Source organism: Mytilus edulis, chromosome 3, assembly GCF_963676685.1.
Source record: "Mytilus edulis chromosome 3, xbMytEdul2.2, whole genome shotgun sequence".
NCBI lineage: Eukaryota > Metazoa > Mollusca > Bivalvia > Mytilida > Mytilidae > Mytilus > Mytilus edulis.
The window spans coordinates 23,879,170-23,905,948 of NC_092346.1; the positions used below are offsets into that span (position 1 = coordinate 23,879,170).

Genomic DNA, 26,779 nt, shown 5'->3' on the forward strand with positions numbered 1-26,779 from the left:
GGTTAAAGTTTTTGGTCAAGGTAGTTTTTGAAGAAGTTGAAGTTCAATCAACTTGAAACTTAGTACACATGTTCCCCATGATATGATCTTTCTAATTTTAATGCCAAATTATAGTTTTGACCCCAATTTCATGGTCCACTGAACATAGAAAATGATAGTGCGAAGTTCAGGTTAAAGTTTTTGGTCAAGGTAGTTTTTGATGAAGTTAAAGTTACATCAACTTGAAACTTAGTACACATGTTCCCTGTGATATGATCTTTCTAATTATAATTCCAAATTATAATTTTTACCCTAATTTCACGGTCCACTGAACATAGAAAATGATAGTGCAAGTGGGGCATCCGTGTACTATGGACACATTTTTGTTTAAATTAACTAGTCTTTTCTTTAATAGTATTTTTTTCTTTGCAAATGTGCACAAGTTCGTTTTGTTACTTATGATTTTGTATTGTTTTGTCCGTCTCTTCTGCCACCGGTGTAATGATTGTGCATATTTCAAGTATTTGCATGGTTTTTCACCTAAACAAATATATATCTTCTTAAATCTGTTTTTATAAAGTAGTTTCAAGAACATTGACAATTGCAAGAGTTTAGAAATAAGGAGGGTTTACCTTATGTAAGAAGTCTCAGGACCACTTCAATCTTAATATATTGTCAATAATTTGGAATTATTTTGCTGAATATCAACTTTGCATCTAATGTGGATTATAAAAAGCAATAACAAACAAACTCTATGATGACCTTGAAATCTTGAATATGCTACATATATATTGCTTTTCTGTGCTGCATTTGTTCTATATTATTTTTAATGTCTCTATTGTTTCTTGGTAGAGTTTATATTTTTTTCTTTTAAACATTTATTTTACGAATTGATGTACTTTGATTGGTAATAAGAATGTTAATTCAAGGTATTTTTTTTTAAAACTGTGTGTAGGGTTAGAGAAATAAAATGTTTCAATGATTTAAGATTAGGTCATGTCATGGGTTTAACAAGATATTAACTAGTCCCCTATTATGTGACGCCTTTTCAGTTTTAAAGTTTCATCAACTGATTAAACCTGCAGTTTCACGTTTGACCGTTCTTGAGCACCTAAGTGCACCTAGATTTTGGTGGAGTTTTTGTTTCTCATTGAGAATGCAATACATACACTACAGTATGGTTTTTTACTCATTGTGGAAGGCCATACAGTTGCCTATAATTGCTTACATCCACTTCATTTGAACTTTGGTGAATGATAGGCGTCTGTCTCATTGGCAACCATACCTAATTATTTTTTAAATTAAAAGACCTGCAACCAAAAATTAGATTCTAGAGACAAATTTTCTCTACCAGACAGACAGACAGTCGGGTAGGAATGAATCAAAAACAAGTATAACACATTTTGCTTGGTAGTATTGGAATAAATATTAAGTTTGTTTATTGATTAACCAGGTAATTTCACATTTACCTGGCCTGACTTTGTTCTTCATATCTGGAGTATTCATGAAACATTTGTAGATAAATATGAAAAGGCATGGGGTACATGTCAGTAAGATAGCAAATAAACAACTAAAAAATTACCATAAGATCTTCCACAATACAGATCCATCTGATCACAATAATCAACACTCCCTCAAACCCCCAAATATACATATATATATATGAGAAGTCCATAATTCCAATGAGAAACCTATTCATCAACATCAAATGAATACCCATAGGAACTTTAACAGTGAGCATCGACACTACATTACCCTATAAGTAACCTGTATCAACCAAAGTTTAACAAATGTAGCATCTGAATCACCAGAATTAAATTCTTTAGCTTTTTGTGAAGTATTTTGGGGACCTCTATCTAACTTTTCATCTGTTTTTTTCTTTTGATGGTATAGTCTGTGTTTGCTGGACATGTGCTTTTTGAATATCTCATTACTCAAATTAACAAAAAATACCTTTTATAAAATCACTTTACCAAATATGATTACATGCTATCAACAATGATTTAAAGTACAATGTATTATAAAGATTCTATCTCACAATGTTGTAGAACAATAATTTTTTCCCCATCATGATGGATATAATGTACAGAAAGTCAAATATCCTGTATGTCCAGGCATATTCTGAGGAAATACCCCAGTCTTAAAAAAGAAGCTAAATTGTTCTTTCTTTCCTATCAAATCAAAATCAGTTCTTAGTTTGTTTTTATCAACTGCTTTGTTAGACTTGTCTTTGTCTTTTGATGTTAACTTTTCTTTCAAGTCTGTGTCCATTGGTTCTAATTTCTCTTTAGTTTCTAAGTCCTCTGTTTCAGTCTGTATTTTCACTAAATCTGCCTTTTCTTCAATCTCCTTGCATGCTTTCTTTTCATCTAATGCTGTACATGTATTTAATAAAGTTGAATTATTTTTACCTAAATCAGCAATAGGAAGATTAATAGTTCTTACATCATAATTTTTCACTAAACATTCCATAGATGTTATATCTTCAAACCCCAGTTGCTGTAGTAATTCACATGTTTTCTGTACTTGTTCAATACATGGAGAAAAGGAACATAGTCTACCACCTAAATAAAAAGAATGATTGATCAATATTCTTTGTAACGGAAATTGTATTTTTTCTTTTGATCTTTTAATGAATAATTTGCTTAAAAAGTGTGTTGAGGGAAAACCTTGGTATATTATCTTCAATTTGATGTTGTAAAATACTTTAATAATTAACTATGCAACTCAACTAGAATCTAAAGGAAAGCAGGCAGAGCTTAGCCATGGTACAACATATTTATTTTCATGTTATTCCATAAAACTCCGCCCCATTTGTGTAAAGAATTCTGCCTCTAAAATATTTGAACAATTATGAATTTTATTTTTAAACATAAATCAATAAATGATTTAAAACCACAACACACCTCATTTTTCAGTTAAGAAACCTTAGGATTTTTAACGAGTTGCTTTATAAGTTTGAACAAATTGCTTTGCTGAGCACAGCTGGATACGACCACAGATGTCCAACCCTGAAAAGTTGGGGCCAAAATGGACACAAAATTCAGGCTTGATACATGTACAATTCTGAACTATGATTGTAACTAAATTTTTTACACATAATAGGTTTCTGACACAGAATAACAGTAGCCAAAGAACTTCAAATTGGTTAAATGATCTGAATTTTTTGCTTTTGTGCAATACACTATGCTGTTTCAAATTGACCCTTTCCCCAAATTACCATGTTTTTTTGCTTTTTTGCAACATACTATGCTCCCCCTAAAAAAAATATTTCAAGAAATGAGAAAAATTGTCCCCCCCCCCCCTCAACTTTTTTTCATCTCCTCCCTTTCCCTTATTCCCCAAAAAAATATTTCCCTCAAGATATGGTCAGTATCTCATTTCAAACTTCTAATGGAGTTTCCAAATATAATTACCCATTTAAATACATGTACATCATAAAAGTTTTAAAATATAAACTGACATACATACATTTGTAGTCATGGCTAAAATTAATATTTATCAATAAAAAAATAAATTTAATCAACTCAAGACAATCATCATTTTTTAATACATAATTTACAAGCAGTGTAAGGGAGGTAATCAAATAGTGTTTTTTAAATAGATTTGGATTACCTCCCATAATGTAAAATATGTGGCCACAGACCACAATTAATTCCTCTCACTTCTTTATAACCTTTTGCATCATTAAAAAAATTGCACCATGCACTTTTGTCAAATATTTTGTGTGTGTAATGTTTAGTCCTAGTCCAAATATATATCCAAAATTCAGAAAGATTGAAGCAATCACTTTTACAAATTTAGCCAATACACATCCATACCCCTATTGACAAGTCAAGAGATGTTCCGAAAACTGTAAATATTACCTTTTTGCACTTGGCCTAATCACTCATTCCATATCAAAATCAGTTAAAATACAACATCCAAAAATTTATTTCACCTCTCTTTTTTCATTTCCACCCCAAAAAATTTAAGAAATGAGTGAGGAAGGTAAAGAAAATAAATTAAGGAAAAATACACTCTATTTAAAAGGAACTATATTTGTGGACAACGAAAAGCGGGGTCATTAATTGTGGTCTTGGGCCTATTAGTGGCCTAAAACTTGACCAATTCTAATAAAACTTGGCATGATTCAAGCTTAGTATACTATAAAACAGTTTACAAAGTTTCAAAGACATATGATACCAAATAAAAAAAATGTGGCATTTTTTATATCTGAACTTTGGGTGCTTAATTGTGGCGTTGAATTAAAACAATTTCAATTATCAAATTTGAGCTTCTAAAAATCAAAAGATACCAAAAGTTAAACTAACACTTTTTAATGTCTCTATGTATAAGTTAACATCTATTTAAAGCAACAGAAAGCATACTTCATGTATCAGACTTATGAAAAATGGCCAGAAGTTAATTTTATATGAGCCTGTGCCAAAAAATAGAGGTTTTCAAATAAAGTGAGGCCTTATATCAAATGTAATATTTTTCACTTACCACAATTTTCTATGGTTGTTAAGTTATCAAAAAAACTTGAACATGTTATAAATGTACTTTTAATGGAAATATAAGTTTCAAATAGCATAACACATGTGGATAAAATGGTCTTTAGCAATGTCATGCTTAAAAAAACAGGTTGTCAATTTAGGCCGTTCCCCACATTTGCATATTAAAAAGCATATAAATGATATGGGAGATGGAGATATGCTTCATTTTGCTTAAATCTGTGCTTAGATATGATAAAACATGTAGCCTGGATGTAACAAGACTGTCACTTTCAACTACATATGTAGACAGTATGGTTTGATGCAAAGTTTATTAACTTTACTGTTTAAAACCTGAATGAAATTTCAGCCTCAAAAGGCCAATATTTTAGCCACTAGCTATCCAACAGAAGAAGGTAAAGGTAGTCTGTGAAACAGAAATGGTTAAGCAACCAGTAATAAGTGTTTTTGATATAGATTCAGTGCAATCTGTTTAGGAATACAACTTTTAAGCGCATACAACTTCACATTTCACCTGCTGCATAAACTGACCGTTAGACTTAGACTATTAAAACAGCACATTTTGCACTCTTTTTATGTTTTTATCTACTTTTTTTTTGTGTTCAGAGTTCACAAATAAGTTAAACAACTGAAATAAATACCACAAACACAAATAGATATCAGAAAAAACCTGTTAGAGAGAAATTAAGCATGCTGTTTTTGAAAAAATATTGAAAAAAGTGAAAAAGCTACATTTTGGGAATTTAACCTGAAAAGTGACTTTTTCACAAAATTTCTATCAAATGAAAGTGAAAATCATTTCTTCTCATGTAGTTTGACAAATTAATACCAAGAGATCATTCAGAGAAGATGCCAAAGTAAAAATTAAAAATTTGCTGAAATGCACCTCTTAGGCCACAGACCACAATTAATTCCTCTATCAGTTCTTTATAAACTTTTGCATCATTAAAAAAATTGCACCATGCACTTTTGTCAAATATTTTGTGTGTGTAATGTATAGTCCTAGTCCAAATATATATCCAAAATTCAGAAAGATTGAAGCAATCACTTTTACAAATTTAGCCAATACACATCCATACCCCTATTGACAAGTCAAGAGATGTTCCGAAAACTGTAAATATTACCTTTTTGCACTTGGCCTAATCACTCATTCCATATCAAAATCAGTTAAAATACAACATCCAAAAATTTATTTCACCTCTCTTCTTTCATTTCCACCCCAAAAAATTTAAGAAATGAGTGAGGAAGGGAAAGAAAATAAATTAAGGAAAAATACACTCTATTTAAAAGGAACTATATTCGTGGACAACGAAAAGCGGGGTCATTAATTGTGGTCTTGGGCCATGTGTGAAATAACAATAAGTTAGTGATAAGTTTCCATAGGAGATAACCTAAAACATTATTCTTTAAAATAAAAACTTTTTGAAAGAAAAAATTATTATCTCCCCATGGAAACTTCCTACAAACAGAATGTTTGATTCTTATGAATATAGAAGGCTTTTCGAAAGACAATATATGAAAGCTTAGTTTAGATATTTTTATAGCAATTCAAATTACCAACAGTTCACCTTTAGCATGGTAATGATTATAATATATCTATACAAACTGTTTGGCAGGTTTTGTCACAACATTAAAGTGGACAAAAATCATGTAGGATTGTAAGTATGTTTTATTTTATCACCTTGCACTTTTACATTTTGACTCAATAATTTGTTCAAAATTCTGACCAGTTGAACAGTCTAAAATTCAGGGTACATTTTATCGTCATGCACCAAAAATTACCATTGGCAAAATTTTACCATGATTTGTCATGAAGTTCCCCCCTCCCCACCCCACCCCATTACACCCTCTAAGAACTTTTGTAAGGTGTTAAATTGACTTATTGACTTTTGTCATGAAAAAAATACCTTCTTTTTTGAGAGCTTGCTTAGCACTAGTTATTGCATCCCATGGTCTTGGTAAGTCAAGGAAAACAGCATCTGCTATACCATTTAATCCAAATCCATCCTGACATACATCTTTATGAGTAACAGTTACAAAATCACTAACACCATGTTCCACAAACTCTTCTTTAGCTATCTGTGCTCTCTGTTCATGAAATTCAAATGTATATAAATGTCCTTCAGGTGCCACTGTTCTAATGATGGCATGGGACAAAGATCCACTGCCAGTTCCTAAAATAAAGATTTTTATTTGTTACTTTAATAGGTATATGATAAGCTGTACAGTAATTATAACCAATCATTGCATTCATCTATGTCATTTGGTCTCTGGTGGATAGTTGTCTTACTGGCAATCATTCAACAGCTTATTTTTATATAATATCATGTTCCTTTTCATGACTGAACATTTTGAAAAATGCTTACTTTACTTACTTACTGCCCTTGTACGCCATTGGCATATAGAGCAGAAACAAAGAGTTGCAAATGCTCTTCCGGCTTCCCCTACATATGGAAGCTTTCAAGACGTGACGGCCACATTTCCATGACGGCCCTAGGATGTGTCGGCCATACGGCCACATCCATGGGACGTATCGGCCATATCTTGTGAGACGTATCGTCCACACTTTAATTTTTTTTTATTGAAGTTATAACATATAATATAATAATAAAATAAGTATTTATTCATAGTAATAACATGAATTTGATTTTGTAGTATTTTTTTCTGCACAAGAGATCTACTGCTCACCTTTATTTATTCTTGTAAGAGTTATCTCAAGTTTGCTTTATCATCATCATCACTCGTGTTTATATCTTGGTGGTGCCATATTATGTAAGTATATTGATTATTTCTTCATTATCAGTTAGAAACAATTTCTGAAGAATTATTTTTTATCGTAATGTGATATAAAGGCATCTTATTTTATATGAAGTTGAAACTATAGGAATGCTGACTTTCGATGGCAGACGATATATAAATACAAATTACAAGCACATGTTACTGATCTTTTTATTATATCTGTAAGAAATATATTATTCTAAACAAATCTGTGATGATTTTATAGTCTACTTCTACCTAGACTTCTACAAGTCAAAAGATTTGTAGAGAAAATCAGTCTTGGTGAAATTTAAAACAGTACTCAGTGTAAAGGTCACGTTAACTCTACGGAAGGCAATTTGAGTTATATTTGTCATGATCATCATATATTTAGTTTAATAATTCTGTATTTTTCTTCTTTCTTATAGTTTACAGTCATTCCTTTTGCAGAACATCTTTCCAAGACAGAGACTACTGTAGAATTTTCCATAACAAGGACACCAAAACAAACTACCCCTAATATATTACGAATGTGCACCCTTACACATGTAACATGATAAATGATGGTTTCAGGAATGTTCTTATTGCTTTGTTCATTATGTTGAACACTGTTTGTTGACAATTTAAATGTTCCCATTTTTGTTCATTTGTTGATGGAGAAATGGAACGGTATTACCTGGACTATTATACTGATTTAGTATAATAGTCCCAGGTATTATGGACTGAGCTTATGGACAATCATACCAATATAGTATAAGAAACACAAAATATATTTTATTTATTAATTCAGTCATACAGATAAACAAATAATATACAACAAACATATAAACCATACAGCATACACCTTTACGTTAATAATTGTAAATTTGTTTGATAATTGGCAATCTCGTAAACTAATTAAAGGATTAACACCTCCGAAATTTGTATACTCAAAATTTGCATTAAACAGAGACACGCGCCCAATATATTGCTCAAAAGTTTTCTTCATTTGATAAAAAAAATTGTAAATGAACCATAGAGACTGAGTGCCACCGACATTTCTGGTTACTTTTATAAAGCAAGGTCGGTACATCAAAAAGACTGCTCAAACAGCTTGTATTTTTACAAGAATTTCACTACCTAATGTATGTTTGCACTCCACTTGAACTCAGCTAGGGTGCTGTATTTTTATAGTGATCTCGAATTGTATTTCTTTTACAATTTCTTGACAAAAGCATAATTAATACTTGTGTTCATCAAAGAAGTTATAATAAGCAATTAACAACCTTCTTTCGGAGGATATGACAAAATTAAACATGATAAATTATGTAAAAACAGTATTGTTTATTTAAAAGTTATAATAACCATCTATAAGTATCAGAATATTTCATATATAACATCTATAAAAAAAAAAATTAAAAAAAATGGATGATACGTCTTCACAAAGTATGGCCGTTTGTGTCCTATATGGCTGTTTCATCTTTTCGGGGTATGGCGGATACATCCTATGGCAGTATGGCCGTCACGTCCTGCATCCATATAGAAAATATATCTGTTCATTAGTATATCTCTGACTTTTGTAAGGACTTATCCTGTTACCTTTTGCTGATTATGATATAAAAGAGCCTTAGAGGTTAAGAAAAAAACTAACAGCTTTTGAATAAGATATATGAGGTGAACCAGCATAACATTTTGCATATACCTCTATTGCTTACACCATGACACATAGCTATATATCTAAAACTTCACACCTTTTATCATGTTTATTTTATATAACAAATACTCATGAGTCGTGGATATTTTAGATTTTACAACTTCTTTATATCTTTAGATTATATGGGGACGAAGTCCCCAATTACGGTAGAAAAATCAATGAAAAAAAAAAAAAAAAAAAAAATCTGGGAAAATTTCCCGAATTTTTCATTGTACTAATGAACTCAAAATCGTTAACGTTTTTTTTCAGATCTAGTTCCTGTTCCGGTTTTCCCGCATTTGCGCAGAAATCTGTCTTGTTTGCATGAGACTTTGATTTTTTTTTTATATTTATCAGTCTAGTAAAACATAAGATTGAATCTCAATACAAATTCAATTTTAATAATTGTTTGATATGAAAAAAAACGTTACGTTACCTGATGAAAGCGTTTCTTTTGTTTACATCGAATATGACGTCATAACTTAAAGAACGTCACAGCTAATTCCCTAACAACAGAACCAAAATCGGGAACGTTACGTACGGTATTTCGGTTTCATAATTGAATTAAGAAAATAATACATACAGACTTCGTCCCCATTCACAGGTTATGCCTGCCTCATATTACCCTGCCTTCAACAACAATGTTACCACTAGGCTAGTACTGTTGTCATCAAAGTATCAACAACAAGCCACAAGGAGTACAATGTATGTCTCAAATGTTGCAAGAGAGACGAAAACCATCACTTAAAGACTTTGTTACCATTTCCTTAAATTTTTATCTGATGTTTTGTTTGCATAACTAGGGAGATTTTTTCTAAATGTATTTCAGTGTTAAAGATTTTTTTTTACAATTTAAGGTACGGTTTTTTTTTTATCCACAAACATTTAAAAATCCATGTATGATCACCTGATTCTACTACCACAGATCCTGGTTTCAGATCTAACTGTAATGTTACTAAACTGATATCAGTAGAGTATAAAATTTGCGTTCTGTGAGGTAAATTCTGGGTCCACAATTCTGGGTTAGGGTACAGAACATACAAATATCCTTTTGGACATTGTATTCTACTTCCATAAGGTTTCCCTATCAAGTTTGACAATCTTAAAGCTCCAAATTTCGTTTGAAACGTCTGTCCTTTAACAACTTTAATTGCATGCATGTTGTCAAACCCAAGATACAATATGGCAGTGTCATTTTCCTCAATGTTTGTTCTATACTCCTTGAAACTCATTTTTGGTAGAATTTCACGTGTTTTTATTTTTAGCGGAAGTATGATTTAAGGGACGTAATAACATTAGGTTAAACTAATAACCAATCGGTAATTAAAAAATTGACACATTACCATGTACCCACAATCGAAACCGCAACCAGATTCGTATTATATGTATCTGGTCATGGTAAAATGACATGTGGTTTGATTACGTATGGAGATTTTAAATGTATCAATTTTCATGAAAAAGACAATAGTGCATTTTTTTTTTAAATTGGATAAATATTCAGCAAAAAATGACTTTTTTTATTCTACATTCATGAACATTTGTTAAATATGAGTTATTTGTAGAAATAAGATGTACAAACTAATAGAACATTTATATAAAACAGAAATTACAAATAAATTATCAAAAAGAAGCTTGTGTTTATCTTTTAAAACAAAAAAGTTATGTACTTCTGTCGAAAGGAAAAATACGGCAACAAATCCGAAATTTGAGGAAATATCTAATTTCAACCTTAATTTACTCAAAAAGTAGCACATGATGGTATATTTTTATAACATATTTGATTTAATCAGAGACATATATACACACGTGTATATATCTCTCAGATTTAATGACCCTCTTTAATCAGGTAAAAACATACATGCAAAATTTCAATATGGGATCTAAACTGTATCGTATGCCCATACTGCAAACTTGATAACGGCCGAGAAACTGTAAATGGGCTATGTTACAGATTGAGCTAAAATTTTGCATAAAACCTATAACTGAAAATTGGTGACTCATCGGTTATAAATATCTCGACTGAAAGATCATCATAGCTTATTTATATATCATGATTTCCTTGTTTGTTAACTATTCCGACTCCAAATGCAGCTTAAGGTGGTATGGGTGTCTTTCGCCATCTTGGATTGTAAAAACCAAAGAATAAAAGGTCTAAAATTTGACGCAGGAATGCAGATAACTGATATGAATTTGCATTTTAAGATCATAAAATATTTTAACAATATAAAAAAGAAGGTGTGGTATGATTGCCAATTAGACAACTGTCCACAAGATACCAAAATGACACATACATAGATAGATAATTTTTTGCTTGATTTTTAATGTTTTTAAATTAGCATTTTAAGTGTAGGTAACTTTGAAATAGTGCATTTTCTGAAGGAATATACAGGGAATTTGCTATTTTGCATTTTAGCGGGAGGAAAAAAACGCACGTAAGGTGGCCATAAATCTTTTCATTGATATTTTCAAAGCATTTTCTAAAAGCCATCTTCTCGTTTTCTATTTTACAATTCAGTGGAGGTAACTTTGAAATAGTGCATTTTCTGAAGGAATATGCAGGGAATTTTGCTATTTTGCATTTTAGCGGGAGGAAAAAACGCACGTAAGGTGACCCTTAATTTTTTCTTTGATATTTCCAAATCATTTTCTAAAAGCATCTTCTCGTTTTCTATTTTACAATTCTATCATTTAGTTTAGCTTTTAATCACATAAAAGAAGTTTTATTAAGTATAATCCATATAAATGTGCCATTTTGTCACAACCTGTAGCTTGAGAAAATGCGCGGTGACCTATACTTTTATTATATTTTTGAACATATATCAATATTTACTACAGTTTGGAAAAGTCATGATGAACAATAGTATAAACAGAAGTATGAACAAATTCTATCATTTTTAATTTAGACTCGGTTTATCTAAAAAAAAAAATAAAAAAAATAAACCGGCATTATCTGAAACTTAGAAAATCGAGATAATCCCGGTTTATTTGAGCTAAATGTAAAAAAGTGAGATAATTCTAGTTTATCTGAGAAAATCCTGGGGTGGTGTTCTCGAAAGTATCCTAAGATTCGTCCCAAGTCATAGATAAGACCAACTTTAGGATGGACTTAGGATTGACTTAGGACACTCTTAAGCTGTGTCTCGAAGCTATCTCAGACGCATCTTATGTTAGGACGTCCTAAACTTATCCTCAGTGCAAAATTTAATTTTTTGATAAAACATTTATTAATGATGAAACCAATGAATAAATTTGTTCAAGAATTTTATAATTACATGTAAAGATTTAAATGCATGATTTCGAATGTAATTATCATGATTATAAAATTATATAAAAAAAGGATTGCACTTTAAACTGAAATGATAATTGAATGTGTAATGTCATCGTATCGTGATACACGAAGTTCAAAGTTTAAAATCATGCACTATTTCTTTCTATACGAGGTAAAAACCGAAGTCCCGTTTCATTTCGTGTTCATTTTCACGTAAAATAAATATCAAAAAGCAATTTCCAAACTTTATTAAGTTAGGATGGTCTGAAGACACCTAATTATGTGTCCTAAAGTTAGGACGAAAAATGCGATATATCCTAAGTTAAGAGAGCTTCTAGAACACGACTTAGGACAAAGACTTGTCCTAAGATGGTCTTAGGACACGTCCTAATCCTAAGATAGCTTCGAGAACACCACCCCTGGTTTATCTGAGATAATCTAGGATAATGAGCTAATATAATCATATATAATTTATCATACGATAATTAGAGAAAGGTTCCGATTTAAGTATTCCTTAGTTAAGTGAAGACTTAAGTAAGTTTATGCATACGACTTAAGATTTTTACTTAACTAAGGGAATTCTTAGTGAAATCTAAGTCTAAGAAATAATTGAGTTAAGATGTTTTATGCATACGGGCCATGTAAGTATGTATTTCTTGAGATAGAATTTTCTTTTACTTTGCCAAAATGAAGATTTTACTATGCTTTAATTAAATTAAATATATATTAATAAGTATGGATCACCGTGCTATTTTCAAGCTCTGATCATGAGTCGTTGAAATTGCCTAAATTTGGTTAGATTGTTCATGAAAACTGATTCGTGTGTGTGCTTAAATAAATATACGAGATAGAAGTGAGAAGAAAGGTGTCACCAAAAATGTTTTCTTGCTACAAGTCAAAATTAAAAATTTCCCTATCAGCCAGTATATATTTTTTTTTACTAAAAGAGTTTAATAGTCTCCCCTTAAATAGCTTATTTGAAACAAATGTTCTCAAAACACGAACTTTTATATTTGATTAAATATTTTGTATTATAAATTAAACCACCAAGTTTTCTTTATATAAATAAACAGTCTAACCATATAATTGTTTTACCTATATAAGGATGATTTTTTTTTAAATCGAATTTGTCAATCAAATGATTTATCCTTGTTTCACTTTCAATGCTGACATTCTTTTCCTTTGAGTAACTATACACGCACAATTCGTGCATTATCCATCCCTAGCTAAGGTGTTATATTGAAGTTCACATGAATACGGATTTAATGAGGTTGAATTATTCACTTGCAGGTGAATAATACATTATAAATGTTTCTTCGCTTATTTTAACAACCATAATGCCTGCTAAAAGCTAATTATTATTTCACTATTTCACTTTTATAAATGATTGAACGAATAAAAAATAATATTTTATTTTTTTATTTATCTCGTAGGTAGTGCCCCTTAATTGTTTTAAGTGGTTTTGGTATTTTTTTTTATTTTAGTTTAAAAGGGTTTTAAAAAAGTTTGTAAATATGTGAAATGTTTGCAAATGTAAACCAAGTACTAGACCCCGTTCACGCTAGGACACTTAGAGCGATTTAAACTAGATCGGTTCACTTTAAATCGATTAATTTTAAGGGATAATGTGAACGCTTTGAATCGGTCTTCAATCGGTCTAAACTAAAACACCAAAAGAGATAGTTTAGTTTGAATCGATCTAAAGTAAACCGATCTTACTTTAAATGTGAACACATAGATCGGTTTAAACTAGTACGATTGAATCGAAAATAATGTTTGCACATGTATAGCGGCAAAACTATATATCATTGGTTCATTGTTTAGCCCATATTTCTCTGTTAACAGACCTTTGTGTACATGCACGTTTTATAAAACAAAATGAAAACATGTTGTCTTCGACGTAGCATAAATTGGCATAAAAGGACACCTACCATTCAATCGTTGTAATCTTTTTCTGTGTACAGTATCGGAAAGTACGCGTTTTCTGACTCGGAAAGGAAGCAGGAACGCCGATTCTATCGGAAAGGAAGCGTTATGAATATACACCGTGAGAAAGGAGTAGGTTCAGTAAGACCCCGTTTTGGCCCCAAAATATAGCAGTTTTAGAAAATTGTGAAAATGTAATCTTTAAGCTATATTTTGGAAAGTAAACTGCTTCTGCTGCATAAATATGAGCTGTGTTTGACAATACAATGCACAAATATCGCGTTCTATCATCATTAAGTCATGCTAAATTACTGAAATCTTCACAATTTTACCATTTTGGTTAATTTTTGGACGGTTTCTGTCTATAATGAAAGTGGCCGCATTCGTGTTCATCCATAATATTGAAATGTAAGTTGTATTTGATGATAATACAAAATATGTATGAAGGTTGAGGATGAACACGGATGCGGCCACTTTCATTTTTGACAAAAAAACATCTGTAAAGTGACGTTTTTTGGCATATTTGATAGATTTTTCATATTTTAGCTTGAATCAGAGCATTTTTAATGAATAAACCAGTTAAAAGCTTTCACATAAACTAATCGAATCAATTGAAATAGACACTAAAAGTGTTTAAAAAGTGTCCAAAAACTTCCGTTAGATGGACCTGAAATTTGAGGCCAAAATCGGCCCTTACCGTCCCTACTCCTTCGCGAAATCTGTGTCATCTTTTCATATATGTTGATTTTTTTTCTTGTTGATTTTTTTCTTTTCACTGAGGAACCGCAGTATTTCGTCATGTTGTAACTTCGTTGCTACATTTTATTTTCAAATTCAAGAAATTAAACTTCAATAATTCATGTACCAGTATCAAAATTTAAACTTGTGATTCAAGAGAAACAATAACTTTCAAGTGTGTGTATCATTGTATCAACACATTAATTTGATAAATTAGTTCTAATTATACGCAATGTTTACAGTTTTACGGGTAAAAAGGTCAGATCGATTGCGTTTTTAATTGTAGTGTGAACGCACTGGTTCAGATTAGACCGATAAAGATCGTTTTGATTAGAGATAATGTGAACGCTAACTGATTTTATTTAGTTCGATTCAAATTAGATCGATTAAAAAAAATGCTAGTGTGAACAGAGTCCTAGTATATGTTCCATCTTCAGTCATAGACTTTGAACGCTTCTTCACAAAGAGGATTCATTTACTAAAACTGCGCAACTCACTGTTTGGCGTAAACATCTTATTTACTACTTTATGTAAACCAAGACAATTATGCGAAAGAGTGAGAACAACTGCGCCCCAATATGACATGCAAAAAATTAACTATATGACAAAGTTACAACCTAAAATTTCACCATATAATGATTTAAGGCATGGTAACAAAATTCAACGACTATTTTTTTCTTTATTCCTTTTCTTCTTCTTTTTTTTTTTTATAACAAGTGAACATATTTCTTATAATGGCAGTTTATGATACGCGGGTCATTATCAAAAAATTATACAATATGAAATGTAAATAAAATTATCCTTAATGTTTTCTTAAACCCTTGGATATAGCCAGAATTAACTTATTTTTTACCATAAATCCTTTCAGACCTGAAATATGACTATTATTCATATCATTTGTTATGATAATTTATCACTATTTATTGAATTTTGATGCATACAAACCATTTTACTTTAATGATTTGGGAGGTGTATGTTGGTTTTATAATACAAATTTTCACCATAAGGAAAAGTTTCATTTTTTAAGTCAATGGTGTAACCAAAAGACAATTTGGTAGGGTAAGATTTATCTTTCTTAAGATTTTAACATTTACAATAGTTTCTCCCTTAGCAATGTAGCCTGTAAGCATGTTATGCAAAAGAAAACAAACATCTATGTTGAAAATTTAGTGAAAAATCTTAAAAATAAGTTTAGTTTAAACATATTTTATTTGCGTAAATGTGCAAAGGGGATGAGACACAAGTTAATCAAACTTATAAAGTCTTGTCCCATAACAATTTATAACAGTAGAATATTTACAAAGCATGCATACAAACAATACATTATGTATATATATATATAACATATTTGAACTCTGAAAAGATGGTGTGTGATGATGTGAGTGGTAATACACAATATGCATGTATTTGCACTTTATTATGTTCTACATTACACAATTAGAAACCTCTTAGACTCTTTAATAAATTCATATACATTCTTTACAATTCTTTCATTTTCAACATTACTTAAAGACTTATCGCCGGAGGTTAAGGTGTTCAAATTTAGTAGAGAGTTATCTGGTAACCAATGTAGATTATTAAATAATTTGGTTCTTATATTCGAATAATTAGGACAATAAAAAAAGAAGTGACGTGAATCTTCGAACTTGGCACCACAACTACAAGACGGATCTGAAATAATGTTGACTCTGTTAAGATCATAGTTCAAAAAAGAAGCTGAGCACCTAAGTTGTGTCAATATAATATTGAGTTTACGATTGCCAAAGTCATAATGTTTTGGTACTTGGGCTTTTGAATTCAATTTAAGATTTTTTAGTTCGGTTTTAAATTTACCTAAAGAGTCAATGTTGCGTGTCACCACATTAAGGTTATTCCACAATCATATTGTTGAAGGTATGAAGGACTCTTGGGTTAATGAAAGTCTACAAAAAGGGTATATTATATCATTCCCATTACGTAATGGATAAACAGCTGTACTTTGGATTGTTGGTGGAATAGAATTGCAAAGATAGGTTGGTGCATTATTATGTTGAATATTATAGAATAATTGTAACTTCCTTCTTTCTATTCGTTCAGCTAGAGTTTCCCAACCAATCTCATCATAAATAATTCTATTACTTGTAAAAATAGGAAGACCTGTTACAATTCTGGCTGCCTCAAGCTGCAGCTGTTCTAATTTTTTACAATAACCCACACCCATATTATCCCAAACTTCACATGCATATTCGAAAAGCGGTCTAATTAAAGTCAAGTAAAGCTTTTCTAAGTTGCTCCTACTTATCATGTACTTTAATTTTCTAAGTACATTTAAATGTTTAGATACATTTTTTATGATATTTTCCACATGGGTGTTCCATTTAGCATCTTTACTAAATGTAACACCCAAGTGTTTGTGGAAGTCTGTAACTTCAATCCTCTTACCATTGAAAGTGAAATTCATTTCTGGAGTTTCAATGTATGAAAACAACATTTTTTCGGTTTTTGCTGGATTAAAGGACATCAGCCATTTCTTAGACCAATCGCTGAGCTCACTCAGGTCGTGACTGATCACTGATTGTATTTGTGTCGTGTCACGACTAGAGTAGCCCAGAGATGTATCATCTGCAAATAATCTACATAAAGAAATCAAGTGTTCAGCAATATCATTAATATAGATAATAAATAACAGGGTCCCAAAACAGAACCCTGTGGGACACCAGCTGAAATACTGCAAAGTTCAGAGGAAGATTGTTTAATAACAACTCGCTGTTGTCTGTTGTTTAGGTAACTTTGAAACCAATTTAATAAATTTCCGTCAACACCGTATGACTTCATTTTATGTAGCAATCCTTTATGCCAAACTTTATCGAATGCTCTAGAAAAGTCACAAAAAACAAAACAGCTAATTTCTTTATTTTCTGATGAATTTAATATAGAATTATAAATTTCTAAAAGCTGATGAACTGTCGAATATTTTGGCAGAAAACCAGACTGGTATTCATATATTAACTTATTTCTATGTAGGTGATTGAAGACATGTTTATAAACAACTCGCTCCATTATTTTCCCTACACAACTTATAAGCGATATTGGCCTATAGTTAGATGGTAACGAACTATCTCCCTTTTTAAAAAATGCTATTACATTAGCAATCTTCCAGCTGGTGGGAAATTTACATTGTTGTAGGGATTTATTAAATATTATTTTTAAGGGAATTGCTATTTTTTCAGGACACATTTTCAGCATTTTATGGCTTATGACATCTGGACCAGATGCCTTATTAGGATCTAAATTTTAATTATATCGACTATTTCATCTATTTCAATTACTAAATCTTTTAAAAAAATATTTGTTCTTGGCTTAATTTCGGGTATTGGAACACCTTCCTCCTCTAGGGAGGAAATCAGACTAAAATATTTATTTAGCAGATTACATTTCTCGTCGTCTCCGTACACTACATCTTCCATGCTTTCATCGTGAATAATATTATTAAGTGGGGGTAAATCACCAGAACCTTTATTTGATTTTATAAGCATTTTCATTATTTTCCAATAAGTTTTAGGGTTAGCCACGTTATTTAAGATAAGATTATCCAAACTTCTTTCAAATTTTTCTTTTGCAGCTTTTTTCATATTATTTACTCTGTTCCTCTGCTTTTTGTATTTATTGATATCACAATCTTTTTTAGTTTTTAAGGCTTTTTTACGAAATCGGTCTCTTCTACGAATTTCTCTCCTTAATTCATTGTCAAACCACGGTCGGTCATTGTTTCGTATATAAACATGTCGAGTTGGGATGTTTTGCCTGGCTATGTCTAGTAGTTTTTGAGTAAATGTATTGCACATCTCGTCAACATCCTTAACATCAGAAAAAAGTTCATCCCAACTGACAGAATCAAGGTCTAAAGAAAATTTATTTAGATCTGCTTTATCGTACAACCAAATTTCTTCAAAAATAAGTAAAAGCTATATCGCAATTGAAAATAGTGTCCATCGTGTACCCTTTATAAAAATCATTTTCCGAAAGATTTCCTGAACTTTGATTTATGAAAAGATATTGATTACAGAAACATGCACCAGGAACAACATATAAAATAGGGGAATGGAGCACTTATTTTGTACATGTAATTAAATCTTAAAATTCAACTGTAAATCATTGGTGTTACTGTCAATGGTGAGACCACTTTGATAAAATAACACCATTGACCAGTTCAGTAACACCACTGAATATATAATGACAATCAGCTTTTTGTGTGTTTCTTTCATGTTTAACAAGCGAAACATCATATTATTTATGAAATACAATACTTATTTAATCTTATTTAATACTATCATGTATTACATAAACAAAGTTTAAAAAAAATGATGTATGCTGCATGGTATCACCAATGAAACTATTTAGTAACACTATATATATATATATTGACATATTTAGTTATTGATGTTATGTTATATAATTTTAGAATTTTTAGCCTTAGAATTATTGGGTTTTTTTTTCTTTTTATTTTGCTCAGTGCACATGTTCTTTGTTTTGTGTTTATTACTTAATAAAAGTGAAATTTGAAGTATGTTGTCAATGGTGATACTTTTGTGTCATGGAGTTACTGAGGGGTCAGTGGTGCTACTTTATAAAAATGCAATAATTTATATTTTTTATTAACAAATAAAAGTGTTTTCAGGTCGTATACGGAGGATAGGCATTATCACTATTACAGGGGACCTCAATATCGTCCAGGACATCTAGAGGTTAAAAACTTTTTGAAAAAAGGACCAAAATATCGTCCTCCATCTAAAATAGATTGGAAAGAGTGTCGTCAAGTCACCAAAGATGCTCTTTCCTCGTTTTGTAAAAAATGGTGTAAACGGGGAAAATCTGATAAAAAATCTCTTGATTCTTATTTAAATAAATGTATGAATGTGGTAGATAAGAGAATATCACATTTTGAAAATAATTTAGAAGTAAATAATAGAGTACATAATACACCTTTTTCCAGAATAAGAAATTTAAATAAACTTTAAATACTTTCAAAGCGGTTTGTGTTTGTACCGGCCGACAAAGCAGCCAACAATGTGGTGGTGGTATGCCGTAAATACTACACGGACGTTCTTAAAAATGAAATTTTTAAATTCATCTACATTCAAGTCCATCCGCTCCATAGAGAGTCATATAGTAAACAAGCATATCACAACCACATCAAAGCTTAATGCTTCTTCTGAACATTTGAAGGTCCCTACTATGTATTGGCTACCTAAACTACACAAAAAACCATAAAAATATCGTTTCATCTCGGCCTCTAGTAAGTGTTCTACAACAAATCTTTCAGTGTTCTTAAGTAGTTCATTAACTACTAAGAGCTTATCATAAACTCTTGAATAAAATATATGAACATAGTGGTATAAACCATTTTTAGATTGTATAAAATTCTTTGGATGTTTTAGATAAATTACGTGCTTTTGATGGTCCTTTTGATTCTGTTAATAGTTTTGATTTTTCTACTCTTTACACTACACTTCCACACTATCTTATTAAATAAAAGTTCTCCTATTTAATTAAATGGTCGTTTGGTAAAACTGAATGTAGATATATTTGCTGCAACTCATTTAACGCCTTCTTCTCTAATGAGAAAGGTAAATATGCTAGATATACTTACTGGAGGTGTGATGAGATGATTGAAGCTGTTAATTTTCTCCTTGATAATATTTATGTACGTTTCGGCAACAAAGTTTATCGACATGTTGTTGGTATCCCCATGGGCACTAATTGTGCCCCTTTAATAGCAGACTTGTTTTTGTACTGTTACGAATCACTGTTCATGACTAAAGTCAGTAAAGACCCGTCGAAATTGCATTTAATTGATAAATTAAACAACACTTACCGTTACCTTGATGATATTTTTTCGTTAAATAATCAAGAATTTTCTCAATATACTGCTGAAATTTACCCCAAGGAACTTACTTTAAATAAATCAAATTTATTCGGTAATAACTGTCCTTTCCTGGATTCAGATATTTCGGTTTTAAACGGGAAACTCCACACTAAAATTTACGACAAAAGAATCGATATTTCGTTCCCTATTGTTGATTTTCCATTTTTAGATGGTGATGTTCCTTTGGCACCATCTTACGGTGTTTATATTTCACAACTTGTTCGCTATGCCCGTGTCTGTTGTGACGTTTTTGATTTTAACGAACGCAACCTATGTATTACTGGTAAATTATTAAACCAGTGATATCGTAACCATAAATTACTAAAAACCTTTACTAAATTTTTCCATAGATATAAAGATTTAGTTTTGAAGTTTGGTTGTACCTGTAGAAAACTTATTTCAAACGGGATAGCACATCCTTATTTTTACGGAAATGTTGTTTTAAACCCGTGCCCGGAAATTTATAAATGATCCATGTAAACTTGTCGCTCCTTTAAATAAACTTATTCTAAAAGGTTACCTATTCAACACTGTAATAAGATCATTGAATATTGTTTTTATTGGTATAATATTGATTTTGTTATCAGTAAATTAAAAGCTAACTTAATATTACTATAGTATGTTATATGCATATACATATTCATGGATCTACAATCTGTCGACACCTGTAACTTGGCATTGCACAAGGTCATGTTTTTCTCTGGCTGTTTATGACGTCTTTACACTAAATCCATTGGATGTTGGATGTGTATGGATTGAAAGTTTAGTCTTAGATGCATGATTTTTTTATTAGTTGTTAGTGGCTTTGAACTAGCTGTCAGATAACTGCGAGTACTCTCAGATTTGTTCATCATGTGTCTTTTTGTGTCGGGATGTTTAACTGGGCCACGTCCACTTGTATTTTTGTCCATCTGATGAGTTAAGCCTTTTTCAACTGATTTTTATAGTTCGTTCTTATGTTGTACTGGTATACCACTGTCCCAGGTTAGGGGGAGGGTTGGGATCCCGCTAACATGTTTTACCCCACCACATTATTTATGTATGTGACTGTCCGAAGTCAGGAGCCTGTAATTCAGTGGTTGTCGTTTGTTTATGTGTTACATATTCGTTTTTCGTTCATTTTTTTTTACAAAAATAATGCCGTTAGTTTTCTCGTTTGAATTTTTTTTACATTGTCTTATCGGGGCCTTATATAGCTGGCTATGTGGTATGGGCTTTGCTCATTGTTGAAGGCCGTACGGTGACCTATAGTTGTTATAATGTCTGTGTCATTTTTGTCTTATGTGGATAGTTGTCTCATTGGCAATCATACCACATCGTCTTCAACATTTTACATATATTCAATTTTTAGGGTATTTTTTAATATAAAAACGGCAATGATTAGGACAGCTAACTTTTATACAACTTATTCTTCAATTTATGTTTAAATATAATGCATAGCTATAGGAATAATGTCAATAAATAGTAATTTAACCTTAACAACAAATTGGACCAGTTGTTTGTTATTTTACGATAATGTTTAGTACCCAAATGCATGTTTTAAATAAGTAAAACCATTCACACGATTCTGTCACTGAATAGTTATTCCACAAGGACGCGGTTTGTGTCAGATCACCCCGATGGCCGGAGAACTAGTTACATCCCAGCTGTTTTAGATTAGACGAAAAACCATTAAACAATTCATAAAATCTAGTTTATAACTCCACACAACCATTATAATATACTTTATATATTACTGTGTAATGTAAAGTTATTAGTATATACATATAGGATTAAAGAATTTAACTTGAATGATACAGTTTTAAATCCAAATTTGAAAGAATGTTATTGCAAAATATTGTGAACTAGGTTGCAGTAAATTAGAGTATCCTTGATTCCTTTTTTTCTTTTTGTTTGTTGATTTCGTGGTTCGTGTCGATAATGTAAGACGAGTCTTTTTCAACTGGTCCTGAAAGTTTGTTCATAAGATGTACTGCTATACCAATATTCTTAAACATGTCTAACCCCACCACAATCTGCATGTGATCTGCATGTGATTATGTTCATGTCCCAAGTCAGATGTTTGATGTTCAGTTGTTATGTAATTTGTTTGGTCGCTTTCTATTAAATTTGTTTGTTTGTCTTTTTTTTTTTTTTTTTGTACACAAATAAGGCAGTCGCTTTTCTCGATTTGAATTGTTTTACACTTTGTCATGTCTTTGCTTTTTATAGCTGACTATACGGTATGGGTTTTGCTTATTGTTATTCGTGCGTTGAACTATAGTTGTTTTAACATGTACGTCATTAGGTCTAAATTTGATAGTTTTGTCATACAACATTTTCAATCCTATAATTTTGGATTTTAAACCAATGAAATATCTTATCTTATCTGATCTTTATCGGTAATATTAGGATTTTCTAACTTAGAACAATATCAATAGGAACGTTCTTAATAGACGCGTCCGTCAACGTCAACGTCAAATTCGATCATCCATGCCTTGGAGATTCAGGACAGTTTTAATTAACCACCCGTGATGGTTACAATTACTTTTTACGGACTATAAGTTGTAACGTCACCGGAAATTGACGGATGTTTTGTGTGTGACTGCATTTTTCTGTATGCCATTTCCGTGTCGGAACTTTTAGCTCAATATGCATAAAGCATTGCTGTAAGAACTGACTTAAAGTACATAGGATTCAATTTTGTATATAAATGGGGAATATGTCAGAATTCTCTACATATAGATTTTAGAGAGCATCACATTTGGCGTACAGTGTACTAAATCTGAATGTTGTGGTAATGAGCATTGTGTATATGTTTCAGAACATTTGTTCAGAAAACTTAAGCTAGTGAAATGAAACCAGCATTGTTTCTAACTCCAGAACGATAATAGTGACGCCATCAAAATTCGAACTTGTTTTGTGTTTTTTGGTAATTAGCATCGCCTGTAAGTTTTATAATATTTGGTTGGGGCAAACTAAAGTTAGGATCGGAAACGAAAATTCAGCAATTTTTCCATTTGGTAAAAGTGACGCCACCAAAAAATCACGCTTGATCTGTGTTTTGTGGTCATAAGCATTGTGCATAAGTGTCTTAACACTTGTGTTTAGGCAAACTAAAAGAAGACTTGAACAAGGAACGAAAAATTTCAGAAATTTCCATTTATAAAAGGGCATTACGTGACGCTATCAAAATCAAACTATATCTGTGTTGTCAGGTCGTTAGCTTTGTTCAAGTTTCATAACATTTGGTTGAGGCAAACTCAAGCAAGGCGAACGAAAACTAAAAATTCAGCCTATTTTCCGTTCGTACAGGGCATAACTATATATAGAACGATTAAAGAAACGCCACCAAAATTCAAATTTGGTCTGTGTTTTGTGGTAATAAGCAACGTGTATAAGTTTCATAATATTTGGTTTCAGGCAATCTAAGTTAGAAAACAGAAATCAAGGTTGGGATGTACGGACAAGGGTAAAACTTAATGCCCCCTCCGCTATAGCGGCCGGGCATAAAAATACACCTGTTCAATTTCCAAATTGCTTGTGATCGGCATAATGTCTCTTATTAATTCATTGCTTACAAATGTTCATTCATTTATTGACAGTGTTATTCGCGAGATAGCTTGTGAGTGAGTCGGTTTAAAAAACAATGCAAACTCGTTATATTGCAACCTAACATTGCAAATTAATTACAATTTTTCCTAATGAATAATTCCATAATTCACTGAAGACCTTTTGGTTTTTCATGCCAGACAAATACATGTTTCTTTATATTGTTTCAATCTGATAAATATTAGAATATATGACATTTTGTGTGCTCGTAGCTCATATGAGGAAAACGAAATCAGAGATCTGTTCTTGAATTAGAGGTTTTCCCCTATAGTAAAATAGGGTAATCAATGGTTGTCGTTGCATGTTTCATGTCTATCATATTTGTATTTCGAAAATTGTTTGGTTATAGATTAGGCCGTTTGTATTAATAATTGTATTGTTTCGTATTTTCATACCGGGGCCTTTTAAAGCCGACTATACGTTATGGGTTTCTCATTGTCAGTGAAGGTCGTACGCCTATAATGACTTACATCCACAGTGACTTTATTTGAACGTTGGTGGATAGTTGTCTCCTTATTTTTATAAGGGAGTTAAGATTTTATTTTTATTTTGCTCATTTTTGTTTAGTATATAGGGGTCATCTATTAGTGTCAAAATGGCCAATGAAAGATAATTATTATGAGATGTAAAAAAAAAATGGGTAGGCAAGAGATCCCTAAACCCGAGATTTTTTTTTAGTTTGGCCTCAGTTACTCAAAATCGATTAATTGGACAATATAAAAACAATTTCATGACAATTTTATAAGAACAATATTGCAATATACGTATACATTTACAATCTAAAATGTGTTCGGTCCATGTAAAATGACAAATACATGTTTTTCATATTTTGTTTGACCTATGACAAATATTTATTACAACATGCGTACAAAATGCAAGAAAATTTTCTAAATTTTAAGATTCTACAACCTGCAACAACGAAAAACAATATTAACAACAATGAAAACAATCTCCTTAAAAACATTGAAAAAAATAAATGCTGATTGACGTGGAACTGTTGAACTGTCGATATTCACACTTAGTATAGGAGTTAGAGCATTATGATATACAACTATGAGAGAAATATGAAAACTATGATATGGAGACTGCTTGACAACTTTAAGTTTTGTTATATATTGTTTCAACTATAGAATAAACTTATTTTGAGAAATTCAAAATTTCTGGATAAAAAATGTGAATGGCTTACCAAAATATGTCAATTTTTATATAACATTAAATATGGTTTACATGTGTTATTATAATATAGTTTATCTAGAAAACGTCAACTGTAACTAGATACAAATAAAATTCAGTAAATGTTCACTTTTTATAAAAGTTACGTGCCTTAGATTTCTGTAGCATTCGATTAACCTGATAGTGGGATGTCTCGGTTTCAATAGCTGCGTACATGTCGGAACATCTTGCTTCATCCATAACGGGCTCTGTTTCAACCATTGAGCTTTTGAAGACCGATCTAGCAGATTTCATGTCCATCTGTGAAGACATAGCCTTTGCTTTTGATGAAATTCCAGCAAGTTCAGCATTGTTTCTCACTAACTGTTTAGATCTTGCACCTTTAGAAGCAAGTTTTGCATGCAAGTCTCTAGTCATAGCCTCGTCGTCTATTTCGTGTCCGGATGCTATACGACTTTGAACCTCTACGTCAACATCGGCCATCCATTGTTGAAGGGACATTTCTTCTTGAGCTCCTCCAATAATAATTTTTGTCAAAAGCTTCGCACCACCAAGAGGCGTGTACTGACCACCTGTCATGTAAGCCAATGCCATGAAAAAGTCCCTATAAGACAGAATGGCTGGTTCACAGCCAACAGTGTATAATGTAATTCCCTTTTCAGCCAATTTCCTTGTGATATCAATAGGGTCTAATCCAGCTGGACACCCCTCGGGAAAAGAATCACCACTTTGTGACAGTCCATGAGGAGGGGCATCAGATACTAACACACAAATTTTAGTGGCTTCCTCTCGCCAACTGAGTTTCGACACATCGTGGAGAGCATCAGCGACTGCCTCTGGACAGTCACCTCCACCCTGTGCACTACATGCATCCAACCAAGTTTTCATTTGAGAAACTGAAGACGTGAAATCGTGTGTTCGTGTAACAAATGTAGCATCCTGTGGTGGGTGATCTCTGTATTCCACTAAAGCTAAGTGCACGTTACTTTTCTCTGAAGCTACGATCGTCTCAACTATTTCACGGATATTTTGCTGGGCTGTTTTGATATAAGATCCCATACTTCCTGTACAGTCCATAGCGAAAGCTAAATCTAATATAGCACTGTCATGTTTAGCTAATTCTGGTCTGTCAACACTAGGAGCTTTCATTTTCTCTGCCATCTTGTAATGATTTCTGTGTTCAAATGAAAATTGGTAATAATATTTTTCCTGTTGTGAAATATACCTTATCCTATGAATCAGATTGAAAAATTAGCTCGGGTGTTATTATGATT

The 26,779-nt window shown here is 31.6% G+C and overlaps 2 protein-coding genes across 2 annotated transcripts; both read right to left on the reverse strand.

Moving 5' to 3' along the window:
• Positions 1 to 1,933: 1,933 nt before the first annotated feature.
• Positions 1,934 to 10,190, reverse strand: LOC139516027 (tRNA (adenine(58)-N(1))-methyltransferase catalytic subunit TRMT61A-like). The gene is made up of 3 exons (XM_071305833.1): positions 9,812 to 10,190; positions 6,383 to 6,649; positions 1,934 to 2,543 (listed from the first exon to the last, which is right to left on the reverse strand). The coding sequence occupies exons 1-3, from the start codon at positions 10,134 to 10,136 to the stop codon at positions 2,047 to 2,049; spliced, it is 1,089 nt and encodes a 362-aa protein (XP_071161934.1). The 5' UTR covers positions 10,137 to 10,190; the 3' UTR covers positions 1,934 to 2,046.
• Positions 10,191 to 25,053: 14,863 nt separating this feature from the next.
• Positions 25,054 to 26,766, reverse strand: LOC139516028 (uncharacterized). The gene has a single exon (XM_071305835.1). The coding sequence runs from the start codon at positions 26,664 to 26,666 to the stop codon at positions 25,632 to 25,634; it is 1,035 nt and encodes a 344-aa protein (XP_071161936.1). The 5' UTR covers positions 26,667 to 26,766; the 3' UTR covers positions 25,054 to 25,631.
• Between the last annotated feature and the right edge of the window lie 13 nt (positions 26,767 to 26,779).